The 26480-nt window shown below is 40.1% G+C and overlaps 1 protein-coding gene and 1 long non-coding RNA gene across 3 annotated transcripts in view; one reads left to right on the top strand and one right to left on the bottom strand.

The window, feature by feature from the left end:
• Positions 1 to 17816, top strand: part of LOC138757323 (DEP domain-containing protein 1B-like) — a 32209-nt gene extending 14393 nt beyond the window's left edge. For both annotated transcript variants that reach the window (XM_069924462.1, XM_069924460.1), the window contains exons 4-11: positions 996 to 1123; positions 3172 to 3302; positions 5242 to 5289; positions 9336 to 9476; positions 11999 to 12165; positions 13166 to 13342; positions 13521 to 13703; positions 16179 to 17816. In XM_069924462.1, coding sequence (XP_069780563.1) covers positions 996 to 1123; positions 3172 to 3302; positions 5242 to 5289; positions 9336 to 9476; positions 11999 to 12165; positions 13166 to 13342; positions 13521 to 13703; positions 16179 to 16340 — 1137 coding nt within the window. In that variant the 3' untranslated portion in view covers positions 16341 to 17816. The remainder of the gene's footprint in view (positions 1 to 995; positions 1124 to 3171; positions 3303 to 5241; positions 5290 to 9335; positions 9477 to 11998; positions 12166 to 13165; positions 13343 to 13520; positions 13704 to 16178) is intronic.
• A 948-nt stretch (positions 17817 to 18764) lies between these two features.
• On the bottom strand, positions 18765 to 20241 carry LOC138756156 (uncharacterized). Its single transcript, XR_011352811.1, has 2 exons — positions 20047 to 20241; positions 18765 to 19877 (listed from the first exon to the last, which is right to left on the bottom strand). It is a non-coding gene; the product is annotated as an uncharacterized lncRNA (long non-coding RNA).
• Between the last annotated feature and the right edge of the window lie 6239 nt (positions 20242 to 26480).

The raw sequence follows: 26480 nt of genomic DNA, 5'->3' as shown, positions 1-26480 counted from the left end.
ATCTTTGGGAACATTTTATTTGCTGCTGTGATGGTCTTCCCCTCATTTGTTGGTTCTGGCACAATGATAATGGTAGATTGAGAGAAAAATCTTGGCCTTGTCCATGTAGCGTGATGAAGATGGTCGATTTACCCTCGTATTGGGCATTGCTAGTAGAGTCTGGCAACTGTCTTTCAGGGTATCAGTGACAGTGATGTCAAAAGTGAAGCTGGAGTAGCACAAATGGTTAGTGTGTGGTACTTATTCAGTAGTACCCAGTGGAGGATTACAGAGGCTGTAAGTTTGATCCTCACCTAGAACACAGTTTTTTGTGCTAGCTCCAAGTACAACTGGTAATCTCGCTCTGGTCCACCTTGGAGCATTGCATGCAGTTTTAGTCGCCCAGGTATAGGAAAAATTCCATCAAACTGGAAAGGGTGCAGAAAATATTCACAAGATTGTTGCCTGGACTGGTGGCCTTGAATAACAGGGAGAGGCTGAAACTGTTCTCTCTATTTTAAAGGGGGAAATCCTTTGAGGCTTAAAAAATCATAAATAAGATGGAGGGTATAGATTTAAGGTGAGAGGAACCAGCTCGGCATGGATAAATTGGACAGAAGAACCTGTTTCTGTGCACTTGAGCTCTGACTCTAATGAATTGCTTGCGTCAGGAGAAATTCTTGTTCGCAGAATATATGCTGTCCTCTTGCTGCCCAAGGTGCTTTTTTTTCATGATGGTCTAGTTGTGTTATTGAAGTAGAGTAGAATGTGGTGATCAGGCCTTGGCCTTTTTATCTCATGATTTTTGTGTGGGTTCAGAGTTGATTTTAAAAAAAAATAAAAATAAAAAAAATTCATGCATTTCTGATCATAGATGACCACATTTACTGAGACTTTTGAAAAGATGCCCAGAAATGGGCATTGCCAATTTTCAAGTTGTTTAATTTTATGCTTTATTGAATCTTCAAGTTTTATTATTTAATCAATTATAACAGTTATAATTCAATCTTTTGCAGAATTCAGAATTATGGAACAAACGCCACAGCATTGCAATTGGGGAAGTATCAGAATGCAGAATTGTACATCGGAAAGAGGTTTCCCAGGGAACTGTAGAAGAAATCTGGAAATCAATGACATTAGCACAGTATGTATAATATCTCTTTCCTTAATATTGCGTTTCTTTTCTTAGCATCCCCTTCTACCTTTTCAAGCAATAGAAAATTGACACCGCCTCTCTTCAAAATGTTGTAAATCTTTGGTTCAGAATTTGTTGGGAAACATTGGTATTTCTATGCCAATTACTGGGTATTACACACTACAACTATTTCTAAGTTCAGGATTTTCCATAAATGAGGTAGTCCCAAATTGCTGTATGTTCCAACTACGCTCTTGGACTTATCAACTGCACTCCATTGGAGTACAGCAATGGAACATGAATTTCCAAAGCAATTGTTCTTGAGAAGTTTGCTGACTAAATACAGCACAGGTTGGACCTGACAGGAGCAATTAGCCATAAAATGAAAAATCGTGGCTTCAGGGGTTGTGGGTAAGTAAAGTCAATTCATTTTCTTTTTGATTAATTATGGTTCAAATGTTTTCAATTTGTCTGCTTTTTTAAGTGTTAATTAATTTTGTTATTTTTCATTTTGTTTTTGATTGTCCTTGCCATTCAATATCATAAATATTTTGAACATTTATGAAAGCTGTTAATGCCTGTGGTGAGGCTCGGCCATCACTGTCCTGTCCCTTGGTTGTTTTGTGACAATGCTTATTCTGGCATGCTGACACACCATTGCATCAAAATAAGACCCTGCGACAACTTTTGCGACAGTTGAATTTCAAACAGCAAGTTGTTATGGGGGGGAAAAAAAAGCTTGTTTGTTGGATGCAGACAACTCATTGCTGGCTGCAAATCTGGGTCTTGAATATTAAAACTTGCCCTGAACTGTTATTGAAAGATATTGTTGGATTGATGTATGCCTTTAAATCTCACATGCCTGGACAGCAAGCAGAGAGAGGCTTTGTTTAAAATATGGTTTTGGTGGTAGTCATGAGAATTAAGTTGGGAAAGTGACAAAATGTGATCCAGTTGAAATGATTGAGGAGAGAAATGATTAGGTTGAAGCAGGTCGTTTACACTCCAATAGAAGCTATTGTCAACCAAAGTATTAGAGTAAACTTTTAATACAATAAACACACAAATGCTGGAGAAACTCAGCAGGTCAAAGAGTGCCTTTATGTAGCAAAGGTAAAGATACATCACCAACGTGCCTAACCTTTTAACTAGAATTTCAAAAACCGGCACTTTTTCTGGTTGATGACATCTGCTCATCAAAGATGGAGTTTGGCACCAAACATGACCTGACGTGACGCTCACTCAATTCCCGTGTATCCCATCACATTCCGCTACTTTACAAATGCCACCAAATCGCCTATACTGACGTCTGTCCAGTGTCGTGGCGCCTTTAGTCAGTTCAGCAGCGGCTCAATGGCTATAGTCACTACCCATAATCCCCATGCAGCTGAAACCACTGTACCAGTATGGGAAATGAGAAGGGGGTGGTTCTCCTGGCACTGGTACAGCAGGAGGCGAGGGAGAGAGAGATGGCAGTGCGGCTCAGGCAGGTGAGGGGGGGGAGGGGAAGAGAGAGAGACGGCAGCACAGCTCAGGCGGGCAAGGGGGGGGAAGAGGCAGCAGCGCGGCTTGGGCACACTTAAAGGGATGGAAATGATTCCGAAATCTGGAAGATTCTGAACAGCGGCAGATGTCTGGTCCAGACGATCCCGGATAAAAGGTTAGGTACCTGTGATGTGAACTGTAATTTCTCTGAAGCAGGATAACTTGACCAAATTACCAAAACAACAAGATTTTTAAATGCTCTTTGATTGAATTCGCAAGCCATTTCATTATTTCAAGCTATTGGACTTCATTGGTTACAGGTAAACTATTCTGCCCCCTTGAAGTGGTCTCGAATGATGATCACATTCAGGATATCAATGTCTTGAGCTAGAATAGTTTTTTTTTTAAAAACTGGTGCACCAAGGAATAAATATGTTCTAAAAATTTTCCTGTTTAATGAAATTAATGTAGTAATTGTAAAATGCTTATGGTATTGATTTTAAGGTGTAAACAATAGTTGATATGATGCATCTCTAAGAGAAAAATAAATTTTGTATTTACCTGTTATCAAGTTTGCAGAAAATCCTTGGGCTAACTTCTCTGGAAGGAGTGCTGGATCCGAAACAACTGAATCCCAAATACATCATTTATAATGTTCAGCATGTTAATAAACAAGGAGTAGTAATTCTAGAAAATAAATTGGGTGTGTACTTTTAATATTTGAAACATTTACATTAAATTTTTTCAATCATTAGACATTTAATTGTTTTCATTTTTGGTTGAGTTACTCCCCCACCCCAAGTTTCTTGATTATTGTTTGTTTGGATTCTGCAACTGCTAGTTCCTGATTGCTTGCCCAAGTCTTGTTTTTGGTAAATCAGTTTAATTCAAGATGAATCCAAAAATTAAATTTCATACTTGAGTTTTCTTTGTGCTACTTTAGTTCAAATCCTAGAGGTCAGCACAGAAACAAGCCCTTCGGCCCCACACCCCTGCCAGTCAAGATGGTCCCATTTGCCTGCTTTTTGCCCATACCCTACAAAAACTTTCTATCCATGCACCTGTCTTCATTTCTTTTAAAGAACATAATTGATATGGTTATTGTAAGTGTTTATGGTATTGATTTTAAGGCATTAATGAAAGGGTGAATATCTAAATACCATTCCAACTCCCATCTTCAAATTTGTTGACAACACCATACTAGTGGGTCAGGTAACAGTGAACATTTGATCAGAATACAAGAAAGACATTGTCTTGTAGTTCAAAGATAACAACCTCTTTCTCAACAAGACTATCATTGACTTCAGTAGAGGGATAGAAAGAGGAGGTGGTTTCAAGTTGTTAGGAATAAATGTTACCTGACCTGGGACAACCATATCAATGCAATGATAAAGAAAGCACACCAATGTATATACTTTCTGAGAAAACTAGGGAAATTTGTCATCTTCCTCAATAACTTATACGGGTGCACCATTGACAGTATACTTACTGGGTGCATGACATTGTGCTTTGGGAGCTGCTCAGCTGAAGTTCATAAGAAACTAGAGAAGGTAATGAATGCAGCTCAGAACATTATGAAAACTTCCCTCCCCTACGTGGATTCCACCTACCTTTCCCACTGCCTAGAAAAAGTAGCCAGTATACTGAAAGATCCATCACCTCCTGGATACGCACTCTTTCCCCCCCCCCCCTCCCCCCTCCAATAGGAAGAAGACTGAAGAATAGGAAAGCACATACTGACAAACAAGCAAAAACACAAATGCTGCAAGATCTCAGTAGGTCTCACTGGGCCCATTGAAGGTAAAGACATATAATCAGATGCCTGACTGCTTTTTGCTCAAACCTTGAAAAAGGGCTCAGCCCTTTCTGTGGACACTGCCAAACCTGCTGAGTTCCTCCAGCATTTCTATTTTTACTTCAATCAGTGTGTTCAGACTTCATTGTTGCACACCCACAGATTTAAAGACAGTTTCTTCCCTGCACCCATCAGGCTCCTGAATTAACCTCATAACAGTATTAGGATACTGTCCTTGCTTGGTGATGATTGATCTTCCTTTACTTTGTAATCCCATACTCTGTAAATTCTGTTGTGTTCAGGGCTATATGTAATGCTAGAAATAACCTGTTATTATTTTTTCCCACAAAAGAACCCTTCTCTACTGGGTAATTTGTGACAAACAAATTATCCCAACTTCTACCGCTTCCTTTGGCAACTCGGTCCACAAAGCCGCCGCCCTCTGTGTGATACCCCTCATGGCCCTTTTGAATTCTTTCCCCTCTTGCCTTAAATCAATGCCCTCCGGTTTTAATTTCCTTACCATGGGAAAATGGGGATAATTATTGGCCTTATCATTGCATCACATGATTTTATAAACCTTAATGTGGCCTCCCAAGCTCCAGGGAGAAAGGTCTCAGACTATCCAGTCTCCTTGTAATTCTACTTAATGATGTAGATATCTCTGCCAGTATTTGTACAATTTCTTCCCTAGCTTCCCACAATGTCCCAAGAGAAAACTATTTTCAAAGGAACAGTAAAATTGTTTAAAAGGTGATGTTAAATGTTATGAAAATGTTCTTGGAATTGATAGAAATGTTGTAAACAGTGCTTAAAAATAACCTGAAAATATTTATTTCTTAAACAGAAGAGCTTCCGCATTGGGTTCTGTCAGCTATGAGGTGTCTGGCAAATTGTAAGTATAACTGTAGTTATCTATAGTATGCAACATGGTTCCTTTGGATGAATTTGACATGTAAATTACTTTTTATTGCAGAAACTTAAAACTCTTTTGTGCTTGCAACTATAATATGTACCTAGGCATAATTTGTTTGGTCCCATGTGACTTTCCATATTTTAAGTGGGCTTGCAAGTAATTATCATGGTTTACTTCCTACTGTGTAAATGATTCTCTCCTTTGGAGATGGGTGCTCATAAAAATATTTGAATAATAGCCCTTTTAGATACAGAATTTTGTAAATTGAACTGAAGCTCCAAATCCATACTTAAAATTCCTTTTTAAGTGCAAATTTATATAGTGCGAATGCTTTCCTTGATGTTCCTGCAACATTTAAAAATGCAGATTCCATTCACCTTTTCAGATGTGTTGTAAAGATTAACTGATTCTTTCAGATGTATGGAGAAACTACCTATCCCCTCATGCAAGTGAGCTCCTTTAAATGTGCGAAGGAAATTGAAGCAATTTAGTAACAGTGAAATTTGCAAATTGTACTCTATTGTGCTGGTTTGTGCCAGATTTTATTTGATGAAATAATTGGTTGGGAACTTGCCTTGGAGTCAGGTGCTGTGTATGCAGCATTTGCACATCCTTTTTGTAGTGTGTGTTTCCTCTCCCAAGAACATGGGAGTTGATCATTTGCTTGGCTGCTGTAAATTGACCTTTATCAGTGAGTGGTAGAATCTGAGGGCAGATGTTCAGGATGTGGGGAGAATAAAATGTGATTAATGCAAAGGGTAATTGGTGGGCTGAGGGACAGTTTCCAGGTGATGTGCATGACTTTGAAGGAGCATGAAGATTTTTTTTTTACATTGTTAATTCAATGGTTATTTTCATAATCTCAGGGGCATCCCTGCAGTCCTGGAATATGCCATGATCTAGTTTCAGGCAGAATGTGGTGTGCTTTTCACCAAGTTAATGATCTTCAAGTTGCAGTTGATGTTTGTCTCTGTATGTCTCCTTGGGACCAGCCTGTTAGTCAAATAATCCTCTGGTGCATCTGCTTGAGGTGAACTTTGACAAAGGTTATCACATTTTTTCAGGCTCTCTTTTCAAATTGACAATCCTCAGAAGTGAAATCGTCTCATCCTCATTGCTACTGTCCATTGCATTGTGGCAGCATTAATTAGGAATGAGACCAATCATGTTGGAAGTATCTGATGGGGAGGGCCTTGCTTTCCTTACTGCCAGCAAGGTGAAGTCTTGGTACTTGGGTTCTGGAAATGAGGCATTCCTCTGAATGGCTTTGACAGTCTGCTCTTAAACTTTCCCACAGGATCTGTTGTGTAGTTTTTCTCCTTTCTCTGAACTATAGTATGTGCTGCCCTAATGCAGGCAATGGTGGAAGGGTTAGGCTAATTGCCAAAGAGCATGGTCTCACTCTTCCTGCACTTTACTCTGGTGCCTGATGCCAATTCAAACTAGTCATGGATACTGATCAAACTGAATTGAGCAGAATATAAATATGTTGATACATTCAGTGAGGTTCTGATCTGTGTGCCTCCACTCCCTAGTAGCATTATCATCACTCTTGTGTCCAGGTCTTTTGAGTCCAGTGAAGTTGAGTTTATTGTCATCTGATCGTACAAGAACAACCCAATGAAAAAGCATTCTTTGGTCCTTGGTGCAAAACATGTAGATATAAAATCAGGGTCCCTTCTGTCATTTAAGAGAAGGTTGGATGTGTACATGGAGGTGAGGGAATTGGAGGGTTCTTGGCAGTGAGCGGGAGGTTTGAACTAGTGGAGTTGTTCTAGTGAACCGGTACGGACTCGAAAGGCTGACATGGCCTTTTTCCACTCCGTAAATGTTTATATGGTTTATATGGTTATACAATCAGATATAATGTGCATACAGTCAAATAATGCATATGGAGGACATAAATATATACACCCACAAATAAATATTGTTTTGTTAAAAGCAGAGCCTTAAATGATTATTGGGAGCAATTCCTTTGGTCATTCAGCATTCTCACTGCCTGTGGGAAGAAGCTGTTCCTCAGCTTAGTGGTGCTGGGTCTGATACTTCTCTCTTTTTCCTGACAAGAGCAGCTGAAAGACGCTGTGTGCATAGTGTAAAGGGTCCTCATTGATTTTGCATGCCCTTTTCCTGATGGATTCAGCAAAGTGTTCTATGCAATGTAGTCAGTGAGGTTTAGAGCATGGAAATAGGCCCTTTGGCTTGACCTGTCCATGTTCACCGTTATCTACCGAAGCATCCCACTTGACTGCTTTCAGCCTGGATCCCTCTAAATCTTTCCTCGACATGTACTTTTCTAAATGTCTTTTAAACAAGAAATTATACCTGGTTCTACCATTTCCTTTGGCAGTTTGTTTCCTCTGTGGTTTTTTAAAAAAAAAAACCCCTCTGGACCTTTTTTTAAATCTTATTGCTCTCACCTGAAATTTATGCCCTCCAGTCTTTGACTACTATGGAGGAAACAGCTGATGATTGTTCACCTTGCCAATTCCCCTCATGTTTTTATAAAAAAAAAAAAATACGATGACCTTCCCTGCCTCCTATGCTTGAGGAAGAGCAATCCCATCTTATAATTTAAACCTTCCACAAGATGGGAAACTGGCTGCACTGATGATTTTATGAGGAAGGTATCTATATTCTCGCAGGTCCTGATGTTGGAGAGCAGTTAAAGTTCTGATTTCCTCTACAAAATCCATTTTTGAGAGGACATCCATCATGTATGTGTGCAATATCACGTCAAATATAAGGCAAGCATCCAGCCTACCACCTCTCCCATGTCCCACAAGTTTTAAAAGTATAAATAGGGAGAGAACAAGTTTCCTGAAAGATGCTTGCATCATCTTTAATCACAGATGAGGTGCCTTAGAAAGTTGGAGGGTGGCTAATGAAACCTCTCTTAAATAAAAGGCACTACAAGTAAATGGCAGGGAATTACTGGCCAGTGAGACTATAACCTCTGGGATGGGATAGTTACTGGAGAGGATTCTGAGGGGTGGAATCTATTAGCATTTGTAAAGGAAATGATGAGGAACCATTGTACAGAAGAAATTCTCTCACAAATTTCGAGTATTTTGAAATATTTATTGTCATACACATTGTATATGCCTGAAATTCTTGGTGCAGTAGACCAGGTACTTGTAAAGAAAAGCTATATAGTAAACTAATTGAATTAAATTAGAGGCAATAAATATACAAGATAGATAATAAATATTCACACTAATCTGAGTGATTACTGTGATGCAACCAGTTAGTGGTGACTAAGAAGATTTGATGGATATAATAGATGTCATCTTTATTGCACTTTCACAAGATCTCCAAAGTCCTGCATGATTGGTTCAACTAGAACAGTGGTTTTCAAACTTTTTCTTTCCACTCACATACCATAAGTAATCCCTATGCTATAGGTGTTCCTGAAAGTAGTGCAACTGAGTCATCAATGGATCTGTCTTTGATATTGAGGAGGAAGTTAAGACGGCAGTCTTTTCTGGGAGAATCGCTGCTGTGCTCTACCCTGGAGACTGCAGAATTTTACATGTTTTCTATCAAGTTTCTGGAGGTGCTGTCTTGTCTACTGCCACATCAACCAGCTGTATCAATGATGTAGCTGAAATCTCCAGCCAGAGCAACTGTGTAGGACATTGTCAGTTACATTGGGAGCTGCTGAGGACAGCCAGCTTCTGCATCTGCAGGGGTGAGGTGTGAATATTGATGAGCCTGGGCAGAGTACATTACGTTCATGGCAAGAAGACAGCCAACAACCACTTTTTGACTTCAGTATTTGAGAGGTTGCCCCCATCAGGCTACCCAGGCTGTAAGTGTGACATGCTGTACAAGAAGTACTGCGGTGCAGTAGCTCATGGAAAGAAGGAAGATTTTTTTTCCCTGTAAAATCTTGTTGATGCACTTGGCAATGTTTAACTTTTGTGGGGGAGCTGGGGTTGTCAAGTTTCCTTCATTTGAGGCAATTAATCTGACATTCTCTTCCACATGTGACATATTTTGTGTGACTTTTTTTTCTTTCTCAGGGCCAAATGGAAGTGAATTGAACCGACCAATGTACCCAGGGTTTGAAAGAGATGTGTTCAAAACAATAGCAGACTATTTTCAAAAACCAAAGGAACCTTTGTTGACTTTTGAGTTCTATGAACTTTTTATTAACACTTTAGGTGGGTAGCTAATAATATACACAATCTAATAAAAGAACTACAACATTCTTATTTCATTTTGAGTAACATTATTTCCAAGTTAAGGTTCAAATAATTGAAGATACGAGGTCAAATTTTTTATGCGTTAATATTTTTTCCAACTTTAGATGACACCACCCCCATCTGGGTGCACTGTTTCTATCCCTTCTTTACTTGTATATTTTTCCCCTTCTCTAACTTCTTCCTTCCACCCCACCCCCCCCCCCTTGTTGGGTTCTCCCTTAATCTGTCTCTCCACCTCTTACACCTTTTGTATGCTATCACCAATGTGCTTCTCCCCATTTATGTAATTTTGCCTTTATAAAAAAAAAAATCTTAGTCTTGATAAAGGGTCCTGATCTTGAACATTAACTGGCCATTTCTACCTGTGAATGCTGTCTAGCATTTCCAATAACACTGAAACCTAATGCAGGGAAAAGCTTGTCATGAAACCTGTTTTGTAGTGGTAATCTGCACTTCTGCAACTTTTGTTAAAATTGAAAATATTCAGTACTGCATGCATGCCTCCCAGGAGTTGTCAACACCCTAAACCAGACAGAACTTCATCCTTTTATTCAAAAAGGTATCTTTTTTTTCTTCAATAGGTGGCTGTGTTGCTATGTAATGTTCATGCCCATAACATGTTCCATTCTAATTCAAAGATGATAAGCTGAGAAACATCTTGTATGAGCATGAATTCAATGAATTGCCTCCCATGTTAAATTGCTTAGCATGTGTTTAGAGACTATAAATTTGAGATCACCTGCACGCTAGGTTAACATCTTGGTTAATTGCCATTGAGTCATGTGCAACTTTAGGAAAGCGCTTTCAAAGATCCACTGCACAAAATTCATAATTCCTGCCCCTTGATTTGAAATGGTGAACCATACTGTTGTGAAAACTAAAAATTGTTGATGGCAAACATGTAAATGAAAACAAAGGACTTGAGGCTCATTTCCTTTTCTCCATTACAAGTTCTCCCAGCTCTCTCGAATGAACTAGTTTGTTCCTGCTCAGTTTTATCTGTTAATCAATTCTTAATTGAAGCTGGCATATCACCCCCAATTCCTGGTACTTTTTTTTCTCAACTGCCTCCATTTGAGGACTTGACCTGAGAATTCAAACATACTACATTGACTAACTCTACTTTTCATTCCTAATATACACCCTCAATTGATTGTATAATACCCTTTTCATAAAATCATATCAACTTGCTCACAAATATTTCTGTCTTGATATTGCATCCCTTTATAGATGCCAGCATTTTATTCATCTATTGCTGTCAGGTTTATGGATCAATCGATCTCCATTTTCTCTCTTGTATAAATGAGCAGAAGAACAAAGATAATACAGTCTAAACAGAAACCATAAGAAATGCTCAGCAGGAGAAATCATTGAAAGGATCTTGGACCTGGAATGTTAACTGTTTCTCTTTTCACAGATATGTTCTGACCTTTTGAATGCTGTCAGCATCCAAAGTTTTATTCATGAACAAGAATAATTGTGTAAAGTTCCTGATGGTGTTTGTGGTGAACTCTTTCCTGTAGTACAGTACGACTCCAATGATCCGTAATTGGATTCTCCAAAAATCCTCATTTAGCTGAAATTTTTTCGGAGTCTAACTGACCTCACAGGTTGGGGGGAGAATTCACTCGATGTATAATGATGATTGTCCACATTTCCGGTAACTCCCTCCCCTCTCTCTTTTCATTTCTTCATTACCTACTCCTATTGACTTTTCTCTCCAACTCTCCCTGTCAAACTGTGTGCCACTGTCTCCCAGCTGCAAGCGATTGGAAGAATCTCTTGTCCCGGCATCCTCACAGAGAGCGGCCTCCCGAGCAGGAGTGGGACTTCTGGCTCAGTGGCATTTCCTCCCCTTCCCTCCCTCCCTATTTGGCACAATGATGCTCCCGATACCAAACCGTCCTCTCGGCCTACTACCACATATGCACACTGGACTTTAGTGTGGGTGGGGGGAGGCCTAGGGGAGGATTCGAGGTCTGGGGTTGGGAACTCCAGTGACCGGGAGACAGGAACCCGCCAATTCACCAGTGAGTGTTCCACTGGTCCAGGGTTCATGTCAGTGATTGGGACATATTGGGGATCAGCCGCAGCCAACATTTTGGTGAGAATTAAACATTATTTTAATGCTTAAAAGGCCTTTCCTTGTTTGTTGAGTTTAAACATTGATACAAGTGATTTGCTGTTGTTATGGGTTTTTATAAAAAAAATTTAAAAAAAAAATTCTCTGGGGGTGGAAAAAACGTTTATCTGACTAGGCCTGGACCCGACCATTTCAGATAATGTACTCGATAATGAACCAAATTAAATAATGAAAATCTGCTGATGAAACTTGTTGCATTACAGAAATTGCCCAAAACTGATGTTTGTGTGCATAACAATGTGGTTTAATTACCTGGTGTCATTTAAATGTTTCATAGCAAATTCAATTTAATTTTAATTGTAGTGGACCAGTTTAACTGTACTTTTTTGAAAGCTAGGTCTTCTGCACCAACAGCCAGTTGGTATTGAAACACTTCAAGTTTGTTGTCTTCTGTTGCCTCCGGAAAATCGGAGAAGGCTTCAATTGTTAATGCGGATGATGGCCAGGATTGCACTTAATGTTGAAATGCCCTCACTTCATGATGCTATTGCAAGCAGAACATTGGTGAGCCTTACAACACTGATTCAGTTGATAGAAATCCTTTGTCACTCACAAGAATAATATTTAGAATCAAATTGTTGTGAACTTTCAGCTTGGGTTTTTTAATAGTCTAACTTTTGTATTTTTCCATGATGTGTCATTGGTATGTATACATTTATGAAAAATGCATTTAAATAATTCAGTTAAGAGCCAATTAAAATTAATTGTATGTCATTTAACATGCAAAGAGTGTACTAATTGTGACACAAGTTGACTGGGGCTGGCCTGCTATCATTTCCCTTTTGTAGGAACATAGGAAGTAGGAACAGGAGTAGGCCAAAAATGGCCCATCGAGCCTGCTCCGCCATTCAATACGATCATGGCTGATGATTTTATGCTTCAAACATTTTACTTATTCCTCTTGAATGTTCTTATGAGCTTAGCTTCCACTGGCAATCTTTGAAGGCCACTCAGAAAGTTAAAAGCATGCTTCAACCTTGAATGAAAGCTAAGAGAATAGTGCAAGACAAAAATGGAATAAAATAGTGTTGGTTGCACCATTTAAGTGAAAAAATTTTAATTGATTTCAAGCTCATTTAAACTGAGCATCTTTTTCCTCTCAGTTTCTCTTGGGTAGACTTATTGAATTCTGAAACAAATTTAGTTTTCGATCTTTGACCATGCGTGGTTTGTTGATTTGTATGCTGGACTCCTTAACATGCTGTTTTTGGGCCATGTCAATCACAAAATACTTGAATTGTCACAGAATTAAATCACCCATTTTAAATGACAATCACTGGGGAATTTCTTTGAGCTTTGTATTTGTCCTCTCCTGGAGTGTTTTTATATTTTTTTAAAATAACATTACAAAAAGTGGGAATGGTGCATCATTGACACTGGGTGTCATATTCTATCTGACTCCAATTTAGATTTTGTGAAGTGAGAGTAGGGTAGAAATTGGCAGCAAAGGAAATTTTCAGTGGACCTATCATTTTACAAAAAAATGTTTCTTTTAAATTTGAAGATGATTCAAACCTTCTCTCGCTGTATCCTACACTCAGAGGATGAAGTTGATCTAGATGAATTACTTGCTACAAGACTTGTCAGTTTTATGATGGATCATTACCAAGATGTATTGGGAGTTCCTGACCACCTACAAAGTGCAGTAGAGGAACACTTGGCTCACCTCCGAAGAGTTCAGGTACTTGAAAGAAGTCCTTAAACAAACTTGCTGCCAAACAATCAAAGTTTTATATTTGGAAGGAATAATGTGACAAAATATTTCTCCCCCCACCCCCCCCCCCCTCTAATTCAGATGCATAGCCTCAGATTAAAAATTTACAGTTCTTGGTTGCATCAATATATGCTTTGTTCCCTAGATAAAGTATGCAGGTGCTGACGCTGATGCTACACTGGTTTCCTGCAGTTTTTGTCATCAGATGAGTTCTGAAGATTTTACAGAACCTCAGAGAAACCCTCAAACTGCTTTAACAACACAGCTTGAGGAAATTGTAATGGATAAAAGCATGTCTTTTAAAGAGAAGAAGAAGAAATTAAAGCAGGTAAACAAGAACAAATCTGCCATCTTTTGGAGTTTTAGTGAATATTTAATTTTGAATACTTTTGAGGCTTTTGGTTTGGATGCTTTTCTTCAAGTACTTGATGGGCTGAATAGGTTATTTCTGCTCCAGTGTCTTATGGTCTTGTGCTCAGCATCTGCCTTAAAATTGAAACTTGTGGAAAAGCCTTTTTCGTACTTGCATATGAAAATAAATTCTAGCTGTTAGATCCTGCATGTGATTTGCTCTGTGTATGAATAAACAGCTGTGTTGTGTGTCAAAACATATGGTTTTGTACCAGTAAAAAGTTCTTATTTCTCTTCTCATAGTGCACTCTTTTCCACATGTCGAAATATGAACAAACATAATTATGCATTCCCTGTGATTATGGTAGTTTGTAACTGAGTTGTAGAAAATGATACAGTAAAATCTTCATTATCTGACACCTAAGGGGATCGTGGATGCCGGAAATGCAATTTTTCTGGTTGACTGAGACTCACTCTTACAATGCCTAACTAATACACCTGCATTAAGAATACACAAGTTAAAAGATGGTGCAAAATGTAATTTGAAAAAAAAAATCAGTATTGTAGACTAATTATGTAAATTCACATTATTCAAATAATTCCTGTAATTTACAAAATTTAAATTTGATCCCCAGTTGCTGGTGCTGTAACAGTATTGCACCAACTGTGCCATCATAATTAACCCACCTCCTTCTCCCTCCCCACCCCCTCCCTCCCCAAAGTTTACAGTTAAAGCTAATACTAATTATATGGACTCTTGCTAGGCAGGGATAGGGTGACACTTTGGGAGACTTGCCCCAGTGATGAGCGACATCAACTGGCTCTTCGTCTTGGTTTCCCGATGAGGCCCTCAGTGCAACCTGACTAATCTCCACGCAAGTGTCCTGGTTTGGCCCTCTGTACTTGTGTGTTGCTTTGGAGAACATTTACGATCTTAAACATTTATTGACCCCGTGAATTATTTATTTCCTTTTTTTGTTGATTGAATGCTGAATAATGGGGATTTTACTGTAATTGGTAAAGGGAGAAATTAATTCAGCCCTTTGAGAGCCATTTTGATGACTGTTCATCCAAATTTCAGGACCCTGGTTTCTATTTTCTTCTCGTATCCTTATCTTTCTGGCTGTTTGTACTACCTATAATTCCATGCATTTATTTAATGATTTGACATTGGTTACCTTTTGTGAAAGGGGAATTCACAGGTTCACTATCTTCATCCACAGGTTCACTATCTTCATCTACAGGTTCACTATCTTCATCCACAGGTTCACTATCTTCATCCACAGGTTCACTATCTTCATCCACAGGTTCACTATCTTCATTCTGTTCCTAAGTGGCATTCCTCATATCCCTAGTTAGAATTTATCTTGGGACATCCTTCTTCTAGTCTGTGCAGATCCTCACATTTTGTGAAGCTAAAACAAACACCAATCCAATCATCCAATCCTATTATCATAGAAATCTGTCTGGTGAACTTTCATTGCATTCATCCTTTTTCATACAAAGACTAAAACTGCACCCATTATTTGCTGTCACATCTTGGTCCTATTAGGGAATATAAAAATCATAAGGACCATAGATTATAGGGTAAATAGTCTTACTTTATTCCCCATGGTAAAGAATATTGCAAAATGACCTCCAATGCATCCACTATTTGTTGAAGGTAGGCCCTGATGAGCTATTGGCTTTCAGTCTCACCGATTTCCCTTGCTAAACTCCAGGATCCCAGTGTTTCTATAGATAATTTGTTTTCTGTGAAGAGAGAACAAAAACATTGGTTAATTGGTTTGCTTCTTTTCCAATGTCAATTTCCTATTTAATTGTCAGGGACTTGCATTAATCTTCACCTTTTCTCCCTTCCCAAATTTATAGAAGCATTGTTGTGCTCTTGTAAGCTTACTCCCATACTTTATTTTTCTCCCTTTTCAGTAAACATTTGGTCCTCTTTTGCAAAGTTCTAAATTGTTCCCAGTTTTTGAGTTGGTTGCTGTTTCAGGCCAGTTTATTTGTTTTTCTCATTAGTTATGGTTGTTATCCTTTTTATCTTTGTACTTCAATTAGCCAGTTCATTATCTGTATTTTACCCAACTGCAATATGTACCAAGTTCTGGATGCAGAACCCTTCCCCTAAGACAAAATGCAGAACCTATTTGCACCTCACAATATTGAAGAATTGCATCACTACCTATTTGACTTCCAAATTTGCTGACAGACCAAATATCATGTGACAATTTGATTACATTATTCTCTGGAAAGGTGCAGGTTGCTTGTGATATAGAACCATAGAACATTACAGCACTGTGCCGAACCTTTTTTTGCCTAGTCCCACTGACCTGCACCCAGTCCACAGCCCTCCATACCTCTTTTATCCATTATGTTTATGAACATACTATTCTTTATGCTTGTCAAATTATGCATCGTGGATCTTGAAAACTATTTCACATTTTCTCAGTTTCAGAAGGCTTATCCTGAAATTTACAAAAATCGCTTTCCAACAATTGAGAGTGAGGCGATGTTTTGCCCTGAAAAATCAAAACTGAAAACTCAACTTATGTTCTTCACAATGAAGAAATCATTCCAGCCATTTCGTAGAACCCGGAGTGTCAGGATGTAAAATCCTTAACTGCAGTCGAGAGGATTTCTTGATTTCTCTGGAGTTTGTTCATGGGTGCGAAGAACATTTTTGTATAACCTCTGAGTTTAGTGGAAGTCTCTAGATTTTTTTTGTAATCTGTAACTGATGTTTAAAATTTAGAAGATGTTTACTCTGTGTGTGTATTTCCAGAAAATAAGTAGATAAAGTTTCAGTTTGATAACTGAACATTTGTGTTGGGTATAAGTTATTATTTAAAGAGTGTTGTGAATTTAGCCATTGACAACTATCAATTTTGGCACATTTTGGACCACATTTTCAGTGTTAATATTAGTTAGAATTGGAAATTGGAAGATAGGTCAACACTTCAGGCGCACAGCATCAAATATTTCAGGTACGGATTGGCATTAGAGTGGCTCTGATCAAATATCACTCAGCTGAATTCTGAACACGACTTTAGGAATTTTGTAATTTGTGCTCTGACAAAGGAGTTGCATGGAAACTGTTGGATTCCCATTTCTTAAAAATAACCCTTGTGGAAGAGAATTTTTGTGTGATTCTAGTTTCTTGGAGATCGGGTACCTGACGTTTAACTTGCGGACTTGAGGATGGCAGTTTTGCACAGAATTAAAAATATTATTAATGCAAGTTTACTTTTCCAGAGATTGTTGACATTTTCAAAGCACTGATGTAATTGTTACTTGGTCGGTAGTCGTCACTGGAATTGTATCATTTAGCTTATCCTTGTTGGAAGTCTGATTTGACTGGTTTGCTTATTCCTTTATTACACTGCATATTTCAGGTCTTTTTTTTCTTCCTCCTGGTGGCAATTTACTGTATTAGCACAAGTATCTTTAGTTTTAGTTCCTAACAAAATAATTCAAATTATTCAGTACTTGGCACTGGTGGCCTTTCTGTTCATGTAATTCACCCTCTAGACAATGTCAACTTTTACCCTCCCCTACCTGGCTTATTTTACCTTTTCCCCTTCTGTACTTCTACCGATCACACTGTCCCAACTCTTCCTTCCCCACCCCCCCCCCACTTGCCCATTATCCCGCACCCATGTTTGGTGCACCCATGTTTGGTCCACCCATGACTAATAGACCCTTGATTCACCTATCCCCTTCTCTTTATATTGGCTATCTTCCCTCTCCAATTTCAATTCTGATGGATGGTCTTGATCTGAACTGTTGACAATTTTTCTTCTCTCCTCTTCCCCATCTCCCCACCCCCAGATATCGCTCAACCTGCTGAGTATTTCTAGCAGTTTGGGTTTTGTTACATCTGCAGACTTGTCTCCAAGGATTCCAATTAATTTGCTAGACCTGCTTCAAATCTTAAAAAAAATATATAAAATGCTGTGGATTTTGAAAATCTGAAATAAAGGCACAAAATGCTGGTAAATAGTTAGGACTTCAGAAAGCATCTGCAACGTGAAACAGAATAAAAAATTTTGAATCAATTAAATTTCCATCTAAGCAGATTTGATGAAACTTGTCCTTGTGCTATTGTTTCTCTTAATTTACTATCAAGTGGTCACAAATGCACAATGAATGACATTTTAAATCCTCTTCTATGCTTTTCTCCATTGGAGAGCTATCTACTTGTCGTTGAATGCAATAAATTTAAGAGGGAAAATTACAATATTAAGATCTTTCAGTTCTGTGCCATTTTGTTTTGACACAATAATGGAACTAACAGTGAAATGCTCATCTTCACTTACACAGACTTTGGACAGCAACTTCAGAAGATAGGTATTAAACTGAAACTTGAAGTTGCATCTTGCTTTCCACACAAAACATTGATTGTTTTGACATTGACTATTAGTGGGGCAAATACAGCAAAGAGAAGTGCAGTATAGAATCAGTCTATGCCAAAATATAAACTGAACTAAACTGGATAAGATGGGGCTTTTTTTTAATTCTAGGTGCCCTTTCAATAATGTGGGATGAACATCAACTTTAAGTACACCAGCTTGTTCAGGATGTAGAGTTAAAAAAAAAAGTTATCTAGAATGCAAGCAAATTGCAGAAAATCATTAGGTTTTTTTAAAAAAAAAGGTTTAAAATTGGTGTGCCTCAGTTAGTTCACCAACCACGCAAGACGCAATCTCAAGCAACTGGCAAAAATACTTATCTGGCATCTACCAATGCTCCTAGGTGCTGGATACCTAGGGGTTTAACTGTTGTTTCTAGAAACTTAAAGTAAATTATTCTAATTTTTTTCCCTTTTTAACCCTTTTCATGTAATTTTTAAAATGTAAGTATTTGCATTGAATTCAATATTTTCATGACTTTCAGATTCTGTACTTTAAATTTGAGCATGCAGCATGGTAACAGACCCTTCTGTCTTGGGTAAACTTATACCTCTCATTTTGTTCATTTTAGATTGGTCACAGTGTTTGAGCTACCGAAAGAAAATAGACACACACACCGAGAGCAGTTCAGTTTATACAAAAGTTTATTACTAATTTAAAAGCTGATTTCACACTACAATATGCAAGCCCTTTCCAACTATACTTATCAACGCTTGGACTGGTCCCAACTGCCAAAGCGAGGCAACGACTGCACACTTGTAGTAGGTTGTCAGGGCGCCGGTAGCAGCTTCTCCACCTCCCCCGACCGGGACGTTGCTCGGACTCTGGCTGTTCTTCCTTCTTGACAAGGGGTGTTCCCACCCCTCGGAGAGTCTAAACTTCAGCAGCAGGACCACAGGCTTATATACCCCAAAAACAATTAATCATGCGCCTACTCCTTCTAATATTTGTCAGTCAAAATCAAAACTGAACATTACATTCTACAATTTAGAAGATTAATTATTATGGAACCAGGATGTTATAATTTCCTGGTTTATCTCGTAGATACAAATACTTATTAAAACTTCTTGAGCAAGACAGGTTGTGACCAATTCGTCAATATCAGAGTGTTGCATTTGACAACTGCTTTCCCTGGGCCTCACAGTGGAATTCCATTTCAAAGTGTATCTTCAGATAAGTCCCCATGGCTGAGTTTAATTACATCTGCTAGTTCTGAAAGTAAGGTGACCTGCATGTGGACCCAGTGTCGTCAGTTCCACATAAGCAAAAAGCATCTGGGTACATGGTTTTAATCCTCCATTACATCCCACCCCTTGGTCACAATCTGTCATTTGCGAGGCCTAACCAGTATTTGAGTACAGAGGGAGCGAAAAAAGAGAAATCAAAACAACAATTACAAAGATAAGCAATGACGCGAGCAACCAACGGAGGATAGTGTGGCCCACCCCCCCAAATGTAGCAGTTAGCCATGAGAAAGGATTCCAACCAAGGCTCAAATTATCCTTGTTGGCCACAATACTCAGGTACTGGAGCTCACGAACAGATTTTGAAACATGCTGAACAATAACATATTTATATAAGCTGCACTTGAGGCTGATGACCGAGGACTTCCTTGGTGTAATGCATCGGACCGTGTTTCCCACGGGGAACTCCCTTGGAACGTCCTCGACATTACAAATCCAATTGCTGGCATCAAAGCAGCTGTTAAGCCAGATCACCAGGAGTGTAAAATGGAGAACCTGGAACAAAGAAGCCTGACACATGTCACTCACGATACCATAAGCGTTCAGTGTTTAAACAGACTAAATCATCCTGTCCCTCAATAGCTACCCACCGAGTGTTACCCTGGGCAGGTGTCACTATTTCCCCTTTTACAGGAGGGCCACTACCTGGTGGTGCCACCCATACCTTTTGTCCAGCATTCTCTAGTTCGGGGATGGGGGGCAATGACTGTTTTTCCTCTGGAATAGGCTGTAATTCAGGAGCGTGAAGAAGTCGGTGGAAAGGTGTACCTCCTTTTAAAGGGCGATGATTCAAATTGTCGACTGCCTGCTGCAGCACATGGCACCATCCCTTCTGGGTCCCCAGTGATGTTTCCAAACGAATTTGTTCCTTCAGTAAGCCGTTCATTTGTTCAACTAACCCGGCAGCCTGCGGGTAATAAGGAATATGGTGGACCCATAAAATACCGTTGTCATTTGCCCAATCACAGATTGCTTTCCCGGAGAAGTGCGAGCCATTATCAGAGTGAATCTCCTCTGGAACATCATAACGATAAATCAAATGGTTTAGTCCTTGGATAGTGCTAGCTTGGTCAGCCGTCTTGGTGGGAAAAGTAAAAACCAGGCCCGAAAAGGTGTCAACCATTACTAGGATGTAATATTTACCCATACAGTCTAGCATGGGGCCTATGTAATCAATTTGCCAGACCACAGCTGAGTGAGCACCCCGTTTTATTCGGCCATGTGGACCAGGTGGAATGGTATGGAACTTCACAAGCTGACATTCTGGGCATGTACGTACGACCATGCGGACATCATCCTGATGGACGGATAAAGCATGTGTACGGGACCACATAGCTGATCCCTTCTCCCCCAAATGACCACTCTGTTCATGTGCCCATCGAGCCAGGGGGACGGTATCAGCACAGCTGATAGTGGCAAGCTGATCTGCTACTGCATTATGTTGAGCCATGTTAGTCGCCATATTGGTATGGGCATCAACGTGATAAACGGTTATCTCACGATGGTGGGAAGCATCCCACAACAGCTGCCACAACTCTTTGCCCCATACTGGGCGGTCATGTATCATCCAGTTGTTCTTTTGCAAATCAGGCATCCATACCACAAGTCCATTAGCCAAAGCCCAGGAATCAGTAAACAGGCGAAGAGGGTGATCATGGGGATCTAGTGGTAAAGTGACTGCCTTCAACTCAGCATACTGACTGGAGCCACCATCCCCCTCCTCCGATAAGTGAGTTCCTGACCTGGGATGGTAAGCCACCTGTTCGTGTTCGCGGCCCACCCCTTCAGGCCCTCTGGTTGCACGACTCTGAATATACCACTTCCATTTAACAATAGAAGACTGCTGAGCCCGCCCGATCTTTAGATTAGCATTATTAGCCAGAACCCAATTCATTATAGGAAGTGCAGGTCGCAATTGAACATCTGCATCACCTGTCATTCTTTCAGTCTCTAGCAGGGCCCAGTAACAGGCTAGTAACTGTTGTTCAAAAACAGAATAACGAGTGGCAGCCTCAGGCATGGTACGTGACCAGAATCCCAGTGGGACTCGGCGACCCTCTTGTTTCTGCCAGAGGCTCCAGGAGGCCACATCATCAATATAATGGTGAATTGAGAGGGAAGGCGATACTGGAAGGTGGGTGAAGGTATACTGGTGTCCCTTCCAGGTAAAGGCGATCTGATCCTGTGAGTCCTCAGCTATAAGAATACTGAAGAAGGCGTTAGCAAGAATAATGACAGCATACCATGTTCCTGAGTTCCCAGTAGCAATGTTTTCAATAAGGGTGACAATGTCCGGAACTGCTGAAGCAAGTGGTGGGGCATGTTTGTTCAAAAAACGATAATCAACTGTCATTCTCCAGGAGCCGTCCGGCTTCTGGACCGGCCAAACAGGGCTATTAAAGGGCGACGTTGCGGGCCTCACTACCCCTTCTTCTTGCAGAGCATCGATGGTGGCAGTAATCTCTTCCTGCCCCCCAGGGAGACGATATTGTGGAATGCACACTGGTTTCATGGGGGCTGGCACCATCACAGGATCCCACTTAACCTGACCCACTACTAGTTTTTTTGTAATAGTTCGAATTCCAAATTCAAATCCCCCTTGGCTAGTATTAAGGGCCATACCGGCCAACATATTAATACCCAGGATACACTCGTCAGTAGCAGCCACCAGGGCATGTAACCAGACAGGGGAAGGGCTATCACCCACCATGGCACAGACTTTTATTTCCTTTGCCAGGGTGACCGCTCCTCCCAACTCCTCTATTCGAAAGGCCGGTCCAGTCCAGAGGTCGGGATTACCAGGAATCACCGAGTGCTCTGCACCGGTGTCGACCAAAGCCAAGTATTGGCGATCATTACCCCCACCCCAGTGGATTGTTAACGGTATGTAGGGCCGCGGATCCCCGTGTGTGCGCCGTGTCTCGATGGAGTAGACACGGGAATCCTGCCCACACCTTCAGGCTTCAGAAGGGTTCGGGGGCTTCCAGGACCACATGCTATTGTTATCTTTAAGAGCCTGTTTAACCCATTGTTTTATCTCATCATGAGTAACTGGAGCAGGAGAAGCCAGCTCGATAGAAGCAGCAGTGGGAGCAGAAAGCACAGCTGGGCCAGGAGGACTCAGCAGCTGGGGATGATGTTCCCCTGCTTTTTGCCTAAATCGATCTCCAATAGCAGCCAGCTCTTTTACAGAGAAATCACGGATCATTGACTCCTTCCGACCCCTGTTCCCATTTTGGCTCACAGGGTCCTCTACCCAGTCGAGGGGAGGAGGTGGAGGCCATCCAACAGAGGGAGTAGGCCATAGAGCATAAGCAGGGGTTTGGGTATTTTCCCCTGGGTCCACATGGGAAACCGGGGTATCTATCCCTTCCATCTCTACCCTTACATCATCCCCCCTTCTGTCTGTTTGGGAAATCTGCTGCCTTATAGGGCGGGCGTGAACAGCAGATGGAGAGGGTAGTATGTTAGACACATGCTGAGGAGTATCTGCATTATTACCATTGTCATTCCAGATATTCCCATCCCAATCCTCAATTACATCAGGATCGTCACCATTCCTTATCATGGCATGAATACGATATGGATCGGGTTCTACTCCATGCCTTTCCTTACCTGCACAGAGCTGCTGCCGGAGTTTAATATTACGGCAAATCATTTGGACATGCTTATCTTCCCATTCTTTGGCTCTGTCCTGACTGGTGCGAACAATCTCGCTCATCATGGAACAGCATTGTCGCAGGACTTCTAGCTCCTCCTCTAATTGCTTTCTTTTGCACTGAGATTCTACTTCTCTTTGAATTAATTCTGCTTCACGCTGAACGGAGTGGCGTAATGCTGTGGCCAGCAACCAAAAACCATTCGTCAGCGTTCCCTTTTTATCAGGAAATTTACTTTCTCGAAGGAGAGTGGCAACCCGCTCTCCCAGAGGTGCACTTGATGAGTCTAACTTCTCATCCCAACTAATGGGTGGTCCCAACAAAGACAGGGTATTGGCCAACATGCCAAACCCATCGTCTTTGGAAGTCCATCCAGGAATCAAGAACTGCTCAGGGCTCACCTCTTTCTTTCGGCGAAACATCTTGAGACCAATCCTGCTCGCAGCGCCAATTGTCTTGGGTAAACTTATACCTCTCATTTTGTTCATTTTAGATTGGTCACAGTGTTTGAGCTACCGAAAGAAAATAGACACACACACCGAGAGCAGTTCAGTTTATACAAAAGTTTATTACTAATTTAAAAGCTGATTTCACACTACAATATGCAAGCCCTTTCCAACTATACTTATCAACGCTTGGACTGGTCCCAACTGCCAAAGCGAGGCAACGACTGCACACTTGTAGTAGGTTGTCAGGGCGCCGGTAGCAGCTTCTCCACCTCCCCCGACCGGGACGTTGCTCGGACTCTGGCTGTTCTTCCTTCTTGACAAGGGGTGTTCCCACCCCTCGGAGAGTCTAAACTTCAGCAGCAGGACCACAGGCTTATATACCCCAAAAACAATTAATCATGCGCCTACTCCTTCTAATATTTGTCAGTCAAAATCAAAACTGAACATTACATTCTACAATTTAGAAGATTAATTATTATGGAACCAGGATGTTATAATTTCCTGGTTTATCTCGTAGATACAAATACTTATTAAAACTTCTTGAGCAAGACAGGTTGTGACCAATTCGTCAATATCAGAGTGTTGCATTTGACAACTGCTTTCCCTGGGCCTCACAGTGGAATTCCATTTCAAAGTGTATCTTCAGATAAGTCCCCATGGCTGAGTTTAATTACATCTGCTAGTTCTGAAAGTAAGGTGACCTGCATGTGGACCCAGTGTCGTCAGTTCCACATAAGCAAAAAGCATCTGGGTACATGGTTTTAATCCTCCATTACACCTTCCAGCCCACAAGCCCATGTTGCCTAATTAACCTACAACCCCCATAAGTTTTGGAGGGTGGGAGAAAACCAGAGGAAACTCACGCAGACATGGGGAGAACATACAAGCTCCTTACAGAGAGCATGGGATTGGATCACTGGTGCTATGTGTGTTGATCTAACTGTATCATTTGCCACCAACAATTCTTCAATCTAATTGAGATGACTATTTTTTAAAATTGTCATTCTTCAGGCCCTATGCTGTACTTTTTTTGGCAGTAATTTAAGTGAACACTTCACAGAAAGGCTTAATTGGAAAGGGGCTACAAGAAAAATCTGACTTGATATATTTGTTTACCTCCTTGTCATAGGAACTTGGATGTGACAATGTATAGACCAGTCCATAACAGTTTGCTCTTGGTCTAGGAGCTTCTTTTAAAAATATTTGAAAACTAAAATCCATTTCCATACAAATGAGATTCTGTAGAGAAAAAGATTGCAGTTGCCAATAAGAGTGAACAAACCTGAAAATTCTGCAGAATTGGTAAAATTTATTGTATGAGCATGACTTTCAAAAGTTTGATCTGATTTGATGGGAACGTTCAAAAGTGCTGCTTAAGTTCTGTATCCACTGTTGCAATTCTTGGTCACTGAATATGCTTTGCTTTAATGTTTTTTAAATTTGATGAAATGTTACATTTATTGTTGCTTCAAAGCCTACATTCACTTTGTAAATTGCAAAGATTGGTTTCATTTTTTTTCTGGGAATGTTCTTTAGCCATAAGGTGGCGCCGTGACTTGCTTCAAGTGGTCTGCTAACTCTGGTTGCTGCTGCTGGTTGGTAAGCAAGTGGTGGGAAGATGTTTTCCTTGGAGTTTGCAAATTTACTTCTGCCGCTTGATGTTACCAGTCATTATAGTTAGTCTCTGTGGTAAAAATCAATGCCAATTAAAAATACTATGTAATGTAAAATGGTGTATCATAAACTAATGTTGCCTTTCTGACTTTTAAACGACTGAATTCTGTATTACCTCCAATAAAGTATTAACAATATTTTATTTACAAATTTCTGCACAAGTTGTGAACCTAATTATTATGAAATTGATAACCATGTACCTGAGGCTTATTTTGGTTTCTGAAAGTATATGCTGTGTTTTTTTAAATTAACCAATGGGAGAAAATGACAACTTTCTTCTACCACCTTGGTAGCTGTTCACTTGATTTAATAGGCTGTCTCTGAAACAGTTTAGCAACCCACTCAGTTTCAGAGCTGTTGAAGATGGGTAATAAAGTTTCAGGTTTAAGACTATTAGTAAATGTTCATATTTTTTGTGGGGGCGTGATGTAAAAGATCGTTCACCATACAATATTTTGTCAGCTGCGATCCCACTACACACCTACTGATAGGCTACTGTGTTTTTTTTTTTTTTGCAGTGTTCCCAATTTTCCATTTGGTGTTGTTACCAACTCACTGCTCCAATTGGCAGAGTTTAATCTGGACAAGTATGAAGTGGTGCATATTGAGAGACCAAATAAAGTATGCAGAAAATGGCAGGACTCTTGCGAGCATTAAAGTTTAAAGGGATTTTTGAGTGCAAGTGTATTTGTCCCTGTAATTTCCAACACAGTGGATAGGTTGGTAAAGAAGGGATGTGGAATGCTTGTCTTCATTTGTTGGGGTATTAAGTTTAAAAGTTGAAGTCGTGTTGCAACTGTATAAAGCTTTTGTTAGGTCAGATTTGGAGTATTGTGTGCACTTCTGGTTACTGCATTGTAGGAAAGGTTTGGAGAAAGTGCAGAAGAGATTCATCATGATGCAGGAATGGAGAGTATTAATTACAGGAGAAGGTTGGACAAACTTGGATTGTTTTTGTTGTGGCTTTGGAGCCTGGGTGGTGACATGAGTGAAGTATATAAAATTGAGATTCATAGATAGGGTAGATAGTTACAATATTTCCATGTGGATATATCAAATGCTCAATAATTCTGCTTCATTTTTCTCCTATGTCTTATGGCCTTGTAGGAAATCTGTTTAAGGTGGGAGGTGGAAAGAGAAAAATAAATGTGCAAGGCAAGTTTATTTCCCACACAAGTGTCTGAAATGTGCTTTCAAGAGAACTGGCAGAAGTAGATATGATAACAATGTTCAAGAAGCATTTAGACAGACACATGAACAGGAATATGGCATACTCTTAGACTTGGATCATGGTTGGCCAAGACATTGTGGGCTGA

Source organism: Narcine bancroftii, chromosome 3 (assembly GCF_036971445.1).
Source record: "Narcine bancroftii isolate sNarBan1 chromosome 3, sNarBan1.hap1, whole genome shotgun sequence".
Classification (NCBI taxonomy): Eukaryota; Metazoa; Chordata; class Chondrichthyes; order Torpediniformes; family Narcinidae; genus Narcine; species Narcine bancroftii.
This window is presented reverse-complemented; position numbering and strand designations above follow the sequence as displayed.